At 52.6% G+C, this 8,155-nt stretch overlaps 2 protein-coding genes across 2 annotated transcripts; both read left to right on the top strand.

The window, feature by feature from the left end:
* Positions 1-646: 646 nt before the first annotated feature.
* SMC1 (regulator of chromosome condensation-like protein) lies at positions 647-5,749 on the top strand (the record flags this gene model as incomplete). The annotated part of the gene is made up of 19 exons (XM_005852743.1): positions 647-735; positions 868-956; positions 1,189-1,286; positions 1,438-1,518; positions 1,696-1,798; positions 1,946-2,017; positions 2,327-2,415; positions 2,515-2,575; positions 2,696-2,802; positions 3,056-3,151; positions 3,636-3,738; positions 4,025-4,098; positions 4,214-4,294; positions 4,395-4,490; positions 4,628-4,704; positions 4,819-4,904; positions 5,059-5,134; positions 5,277-5,363; positions 5,572-5,749. 19 exons carry the CDS (start codon positions 647-649, stop codon positions 5,693-5,695), a joined length of 1,689 nt encoding a protein of 562 aa, XP_005852805.1. The 3' UTR covers positions 5,696-5,749.
* A 1,439-nt stretch (positions 5,750-7,188) lies between these two features.
* Positions 7,189-7,940, top strand: NGA_0391902 (uncharacterized protein; the record flags this gene model as incomplete). The annotated part of the gene is made up of 3 exons (XM_005852744.1): positions 7,189-7,210; positions 7,290-7,439; positions 7,711-7,940. 3 exons carry the CDS (start codon positions 7,189-7,191, stop codon positions 7,866-7,868), a joined length of 330 nt encoding a protein of 109 aa, XP_005852806.1. The 3' UTR covers positions 7,869-7,940.
* Between the last annotated feature and the right edge of the window lie 215 nt (positions 7,941-8,155).

Raw genomic sequence — 8,155 nt, 5'->3', positions numbered from 1 at the left:
AAGGGTGGATAGGGGAACCCCCCCCCCTCCAATCTCTTTCCACTCTCCTTTCCCTCCGTATAGCTCCACCCCTCTCACATCCCTATGCCTGCTCCCTCAAATGCTGTAGCGCCTTTGCCATTAAGCGTCGTTGACCTTTCCGACTGTGTCTTCCTTCCTTTCTATCCTTCTCTTTCTGTTGTTCTGAACGGCTTGTCTGTTCAAATTGGAGAGTACCGTCCTCGCCCCACTTGAACATGATTTAACGCACGTCCATTCATCTTCGCCCACCCTCCGGCCCTGGCTTTCCCTCCCTTTTCTTGTCCTTCAAGGTGAAAGCGGTGACCCTCTCCGGGTCGGTCATCGCCAAGGACGGGACCATGACGGGCGGGAAGGTGGAGGAGGCAGGCGGGGGAAGGAAGGGAGGGGGGGGCACGACCGGGAGGTAAGGAGGGCCAGCGAGACAAAGGGGGCAGAGAAGGGGAACAAAAGAGGGTGCTCCATGGGGTAGAGCCATCCTCGCCGATGTTAGCGATCTCAGCCCCATGATTTCTCGGCGTCGTTTGTGTGTCTGGTTCCTCATCTGGCCCAGTCTCCTTCATGCCCGAAGCCTTACTCCACCCTTCTTCTTTCTTTCCTCTACGCACCCAGATGGGACGCGCAAGACATGCGGACGGTAAAAGAAAAACTGGAGGCGCTGGAGGCGGAGGCGAAGGAAATAAGCAGGGGCCGTAGCAAGCAGGCGCTCGCAGACAAGTAAGTGAAGGATGTATGCCGCCAAGGGGTGGGGAAAAGCTAAGTCTTGAGGCGGTCTCCAAATTATGCGACTGCCGCTCCTTGTTAATCCCCATTCTCCTTCCCTTCGTCACTCCCTTCCTCCCCACCCAGATCCACGGCCTTAAATCAATTGCGCTCGCGCCTGGCTACTACAGACCAGGCCGTCGCCTTTTGCCAAAGCCGGATCAAGGAATTGACAGGTACAACGATTCTACTGCTTCATTTCCTTCCTTTTCTTTCCCCCGCAAGCCCGCTTTTCGCCACTTGTCTCCTCTTCTTTCACGCCTCCTGATTTTTCCTCCTTCTCGTGTTTGCTGCTATCCATCTATCACTGTTTGTCATTTCACGGAGGAACGTCGAATGCTTCCCTCACATACACTCCTTTCCCACATCTCTCTCCTGCGCTTCCTTAAATTTTCTCCCTCTCATTAGTCCAACTCCAAGCGGCCGAGAAGGCTGCAGGCAAAGTTCAAACTGCTCAAGATGCGCTCTCCGCGAGAGTCTCGACGAGGCAGAAGGAAATGCAGGAGGTGAGGGTCGGAGGATTCTGTGGAGGAAAGAGAGAGAAGGCATAAAGGGTTCAAATCCCCCTTTAACGTGCATCACTACGGAACTGACTCTTGGTGGCACTTTTTCCTCTTCGGTTTTCGTCTCATCGTTTCTCCCCTGTCATGTACCTAGGTGAGAACAAGTATGGAGGCCGTGGAGGACAAGATCTTCGCTGCTTTCTGCAAGGCCCTATCCTTGAAGAACATCCGCGAGGTACGAGACATCCTTCTTCCCTCTCTCGTTGGTTTGTACGCTGAGATACACGTGCTGATGAGAATTGCTTTCTCCTTTTCGCGCCATACTCGCGTCCTCTCGCTCCTTGCCTTCCTCCCTCCCCATTGGGTTATTCACTTGGCATCTCTCTTTGTGAACCCATTCTATACCCATCAGTACGAGGAGCGCGAGCTCAAGGCCATGCGTGAGTGGGAAGAAAAGTTGGCTTCCCTGAGGGACCACAGGGACAAGCTCCGCGCTCAGCTCGATTACGAAGAAGGTAGGTTACGGGTCCTTCGCTTTCGCCGTCTGCCTCTTTCCTCCCTCCTTTCTTTCTGCGGGGTTCAGGACGCCATGCCAGAATCAGAATGGCTTCAGAGTGCGAGCTTATACTCTCTTTCCTGATCATACATCTCCTCTGTTACAGGGCGAGACTTCGAGGAACCTCTAAGGAAGGCCATCGAAAAGGTCAAGGCGCTCAAGGCTGAAATTAGGACTGGTGAGAGTCACTGCTCCTTGCGATCTTCCCTTCCTTCCCTCCCCCCCCTCTTTCGGACGCCCTCTCACCGTTGCTTTTGATGTTCTTGCATTGGAATACTGTTCGATGCTCGAAGCGGGGCCCACCGCGTGTACCTTGTGTTCCGTATTTTTCCCTGCTTCCTCGCATGCCTTCTCCATTCGGCGTGTGCCACCTCGGCTTCACCCTACAAAACGCAAGCCTCTTATATGGCATTCGAAGGTCTCAACCCTCGCGTCGTATACGTTGGCACCTTTTCCTCATATGTCCCTATGTCTCTTCGAATCGCAGGCGAGGATAGTCTGGCGTCTTTGCACAAGAAGGAGGAGGGTCTCAAGGAAGCGATGCAGGAAGCGGAGGCCACGTTGGCTGAAGCGAAGGTAAGGAGTTGCGACCTCTGGGACAGAGCAGGGATTTAATTGGAAAATCAGGTGCGCTTTATGACAGTGCACGATTTCCTCAATCTTATCCTTCTGCAGTCCCTGTACGAGGAAAAACAGAAACTTGTCCGGGGACTGACGAAGAAGCGCACCTCCTCTGGTATGTGTCCTTCCAACGTCCTCTTTCCATCCCATGCGCTTTATAGATCTCGGTTCCTCTTTGCATTACTGCCTCTTTAAACTCCTTTTTACCCATCTCGAATCTCTGTTCTTATCCTAGTCGCTGCCCGGACGGAGATCGCCAGTAAGATCACGCACGAAGAAAGCGCCTTGGAGCGCATTCGGGCCCGCATACACGACATCCTGCAGAAGGCGCGCGTGGACGAGGTACCTTCTTTCTTCTCTTCCTTGTTCACGCCCTCTTTGCTCCTCCCCCCTTTTAAGCCGGCTGTATGGCTCGTTCGAACATCCTCCCAGCTCTTCCGTGATAAACCACTCGCAAAACGGCCATAGATGAAGGTGGATGTGCCACGCTCAGTCGAGCTTTGTGTCCAGCGATCGAGGCTCTTTGAGCATTCGACTGTCTCAGCCAACTCATGCTCTCTCGCCCCATTTTGGTCCTGTTGACGCGGCCGTTTAGGTTGACCTTCCCATGCTTGATAACACGGAGGAGGGAGAGGATGGCGAGGAAGATGGGGAGGAAAGCGAGGAGACTGAAAGCGAAGCAGGGAGCGGGGTAGGTAGCGGGTGAAGCTCTCAATACTTCTTTCCCCTTCCTCTTCACATTCCTGTTTACCTCCCTCGCTCTCTTTATACCCTTTTTCCTCCCTACGGCACTGCTGATTATGACCTTCCCATTCCTTTACATTGTTCTCCATCCTCTCTTCGTTAGATGAAGAAGCTGCGAGGGTCGACTTCAACCGCCTCTTCCTCCTTCTCGGGCGGTGGGGAGGCAAGCACGCATCCCTCCCAAAGTCAGGCTCCCAGGATCAGGAAGGATAGAAAGGAGCTGGACAAGGCAAGGCGGGAGGGAGGGGGGGTGAGATATATGAGGAAGACAATGGGGAACAAAGAGACGTAGAGGTGGATGAGGCGGAGTCGTAAAAATCAATGACTTGGGGCGACTGGGCGACTCAGCGGTGGATGGCTGGTATTATGGATCCTCGTGACAGAAAAGTCTCTCACCCTCTGCTCTCTCCCTCCCTCCTCGCATTTTTCAGATCGACTTCTCCTCCCTTCCCAAAAAAGAGAAGGTCGCCAAGGCCCGTGACGAGCTCGAGACTACCCGCAAGCGCTACCATGATAGAATCGCCGATCTTCAAGGTGCGTCCTCATCCCTTTCGGTTGCCACGTCGCCCTATGAGCTTCCCTCATTCTTTCCATGTCTATATTCTCCTGAGGGAGAAGGGTAATTCTATTGTTAAATTTCCCTCTCGTCTTATGTGCCGTATGAGTTGTCTGTTCTACATCCTGCCCTTCACCAAGTCGCGCATTTTTCCTCTGCCGGTCGCCCATCGTCACCCCTGCCCTCGTTTTTACGAGCCTTGAAGCTTCTTATTTCTCACATCCTCCCCGCCCTCTTACTTGCTTTTGTTTCACCTGCTTGCAGGCGAGGTAGAAAAGATGCAGCCGAACATGCGGGCCCTGGAAAAATATGAGGAGATGAGCCGCCGGGTGAAGGAGGTAGGCAAATCAATTGTCCAAGGCGACAGCCTGGGCTCACCCTCCGTGAGTTCTAGATCCAAATCGCCTTTCCCTTTTTCCCTCGTGTCCCGCGCCTTTTTCCTTCATCCTCCAGGCGGGCGACGAGTACGAGGCGGCCAAAAAGGCGGCTCAGGAGAGCAATGCCCTCTATTCCCACCTGCGACAAGACCGATACGTAGGTTTCGACCTCGTCCCTCAGATCCTGGCTCCTCCTTCGCCTACCAATCATTTCTTCTTCCTCGATCCTTTCCTCCCATTCTTTCACTGTTCCTCAGGAAAAGTTCATGGACTGCTTCGGGCACGTCTCGGATGCCCTGACCAGTATCTACAAGGACTTGACGAAAAGCAGCAAGCACCCGCTCGGAGGACAGGTAGAGCGTCCTGTCTGCCCTCTCTCCCGTTCGCAGCTTCTCTGTTGAGCCCGCGAGATTGCACACTATAATTCTTCTCTTCCGTCCCACAGCTACCGCGCTGACTCCTTGTCTTTCCCTTCTCACTCGCCTCTTAGGCCTACCTCTCACTAGACGACTCAGACGAGCCCTACCTCGGAGGCGTCGCTTACAACGCCATGCCCCCCATGAAGCGGTAGGCTCCATTCAAGCATTCATGCTTCGACCTTCTCGTCCCAGATGTCCTCCAGCTTTTTGCACACCTCTCATTCGTCTTCCTTTTGCCTGTTGTCCTCCCTTTCCTATGCAGCTTCCGAGACATGGAACAGCTTTCGGGCGGAGAAAAAACAGTCGCTGCCCTGGCCTTACTTTTCGCCATCCACTCCTACAGACCAGGTCGGTGCAGGAAAAAAAAGGAGTGACTTCTTGGAAATTTTACATGTGCATAGATGTAAATGTACAAAAAATGAACAGGGACACATCAACATCATGCTAATAAGCAAATTCTCTCCCGATTTCCTCCCATTTCGTCTTTCTTCGCCGAGCTCAGCCCCCTTTTTCGTGCTGGACGAGGTGGATGCCGCCCTCGACAACGTGAACGTCCGCAAAGTCTGCCATTACATCAAGTACGAACGGGGAGGACCGTGCGTGGGATATGTCCTGCCTTGGCGTATTTGATAGCGGACCTCAAGCGCCATATGGGTTTCCTCCCTTACCTCTCCCTTCCCTTGCCCTCCCTCACCTCTCTCTCTCTCTCCTCACTCGCAGACAGCGATCGGGAGAATTCCAGTGCCTGGTGATCTCCCTCAAGGACATGTTCTACGAAAACGCCACTGCGCTCGTGGGCGTCTGCCGGTAAGGGTGGATAGGGGAAAGGAGGGAGGAGGGATGAGTAAATGGCCTGCGGGATAATTTAGGTCTGGGGCATGTGTGAGATGTGTGTGCATGACGGGGCTGTGATGGGACAAACTTTCCAAAGATTTTTTTGAATCGTGCTCCTAAAGCTGTGGGTTGATCTTGCGCCCTCTATCCCTGATTCCCCGTCCCTCACCCCCTCTTGCAGAGACAAGGCCTCCAATGGCTCTCGCACGCTGACGCTGGATCTGGACCAGTTCGATGTGCAGCCGGAAGACGACGTTGATGAACAAGGAAGGGGTTATGGGCCTGAGGAGGTGGAAGGGAACTGAGAGGTATAGACGCGGGGCACGCACGTGCCAACAAGTCGGTGAATATGAAATCAAGCATGCAAACTGGTCGTGGGACGTGAGCGAAAAGCAAGCAAAGAATGCACATGAGCACAGTTGAACAGAAGACGCAGACAATGGATGTATGGATCGCCGCTTTACAAGGATTTGGAGAAAGCGTCGTAGCCTGGATGCACAATATGTTGATTTTTACACTTATTTACATGTCTTGATTGCCAATGTAGCCTCACTTTCTCTTCCACGCAGAACATCTTGACAAAGACCGATGGCTACTTAGTCCTAGAGGCTATTCCACCAACGGATTCGTGGTAAAAGGTGTCCGAGCCGTCAATTTCCCCGGATTACCAGTTACCACGAAAAATCCGCACACAACCTCTGGACCGTCCTGTCTACACACTTCACAGACCCGGATATTCTTGCATCGGGCAACGTTGCCATAATTTGTCGTGATATTGGCACATTGCTGAGTGAAGAAACAATTTGTGTACCCTTGATATGGGGGTGCTCTCCGAAGGCCTGCCCCAGTAAAATTCGCCGTCTTTAAAGGTTTTAAGGCTCCCTCCTCCAAAAGTTGTAGCTTCCGTGTGTAATGTTGGTACCTCAACACAGCCAGGTGCGCATGATTTTGGCTGCGTAAGTGCCAACGCGACGGATAGTGTTTAGGTCCTTCTCCCCTTAAAATAACTCCGCCTTTTTCGCCAGAGGCATCTTTATCTTGCACTTCCCCCTCACCCCCTTCTTCATTCAAGAAGGCGGAGAATGTGTACCTCCTAGATGGATTCTTGATGATGACCAATGACGAGTACCACTTATTCAGGCTCTCTTTCAAGGTCTGTAGTGCTCTCAACCCCCCCTCCTCATCTGGAGCCTCGTCCCATGATACGTTACGAACGTAGTTCTGGTATACCAAAAGAAATAAAAGAAATAGGAGGAGCAGTCTGCGGAGACAAGTGGAGCACATAGGCATATTCGCATGAAAGTGGCTGTATAATTGTAAGGATCGATGTTAGGTAGGCAGGAGGTTGTCGGCCTGAAGATGATACCAAGGCCAGGCTAGCCAATGCAACAAAAAATAAAATACTCTGGCAATGACTGAACTACCACATAATCATAGATATAAGTGCCTGGCCGAAAATCATAATGAGTGGACGTAGACAGTGCAGAAGTTGCACAACAAGGGGAAGACGAATGTTCGCTCCCCGAGTATTTCGAGCGAGCCGGCGATCTCCTATGCTCTGTTTCTTGCGGACATAAAGGTAACAAAAGTTAAACTTCAGTCATTGAATACAATCAATAAATTGGCTGCCTTTCGAATGCACAGTTACACGCAGGTGCAAGTGCATGTTGCATTCTGTACCAGGCATACTTGCCTCCAGGGCCTCCTGCCGCTTTTCAATCAGACGTACTTTCCAACTGAACGCAACGCAGCGGTTCCCAACTCAGCCTTTGCTCCAACACAAAAGAGGTGCGACAGCATGTCAGTGGACGTGGATCTAGGTCATAGGACAGAGCATGAGAAGTATGTGTCTTCAATAAGCCCACTGACCTCCCTCCCGTTCCCCTTCACTGCGGATAGTGATGTCCTCTGCGCAGGCTATCACGCCTACTACACTCTGGCTCTTGCAGTACCACTATGTGAATGATATTCTTGATAGACGGGGGCCTCACCGTGCAGAACACTTGGCGGGCCTGACTCAAGCAGCAAAGGAAGGGAGCTTGGTCCTCGGTACGTGAGGAGGGAATTCGAAGGTGGGAGAGATGTGGGGGACAAGAGAAGGTAGAGGGTTTGTCTGGTCGAGGCCGCTGAGATGAGAGAGTTTAGCCATGTTGCTGATATGCAGATGAACACAATTAGGAGAAGGCATGCATGCAAAAATTTGACTCCCGACCGTAAAAGCGCGATTATTGTGTGAATGAACCCTCATTCGCTTGATCGCTCTTGTCTCAACGCCCCTCTCTCGTCGCCACCATGGGGTGCCGCCACACCTATCTCTCAGGCGGTGCGCTGGCCGATCCTGTTGATATGGGTGTTCTCGTTTTCACCGACAAAAGTGTGGCGGAGAATTTTGCTGCCGCAGACGCCTATGTGAAAGCGGGCCTGGTCAAGGAGTGGCAAGTACGACAGTGGACTGTCGTGGCAGGTTCGAAGATCTGAGGGGGAAGGGGCATGCAACCAGAGCGACAGAAAGGATCATGGAAGCGAAAGAAGCAACTGCATAGGACAATGTTTGTATTTTCTCGTTACTAGTTTGGTTTCGTGCTAGTGCGCTCCCTCCTCGGCCGTGTGAGAAGGTCAATGGGGACCGTCCCAACCCGGTTCCTCGGCGCCCTCCCTCATACACACGCTATCTGAGCTTGAACCTCCGTAAGACGTCTCAGACGTAATCGGGTGACTGAATACCCAGCGGCACCCACGGGGATGGAAGAATCCGTCGTCCTCCC

This window comes from Nannochloropsis gaditana (assembly GCF_000240725.1).
Source record: "Nannochloropsis gaditana CCMP526 unplaced genomic scaffold scaffold983, whole genome shotgun sequence".
Taxonomy (NCBI): domain Eukaryota; class Eustigmatophyceae; order Eustigmatales; family Monodopsidaceae; genus Microchloropsis; species Microchloropsis gaditana.
The sequence above is the reverse complement of the archived record's forward strand: the minus strand, read 5'-3'. Positions and strand labels throughout refer to the sequence as shown.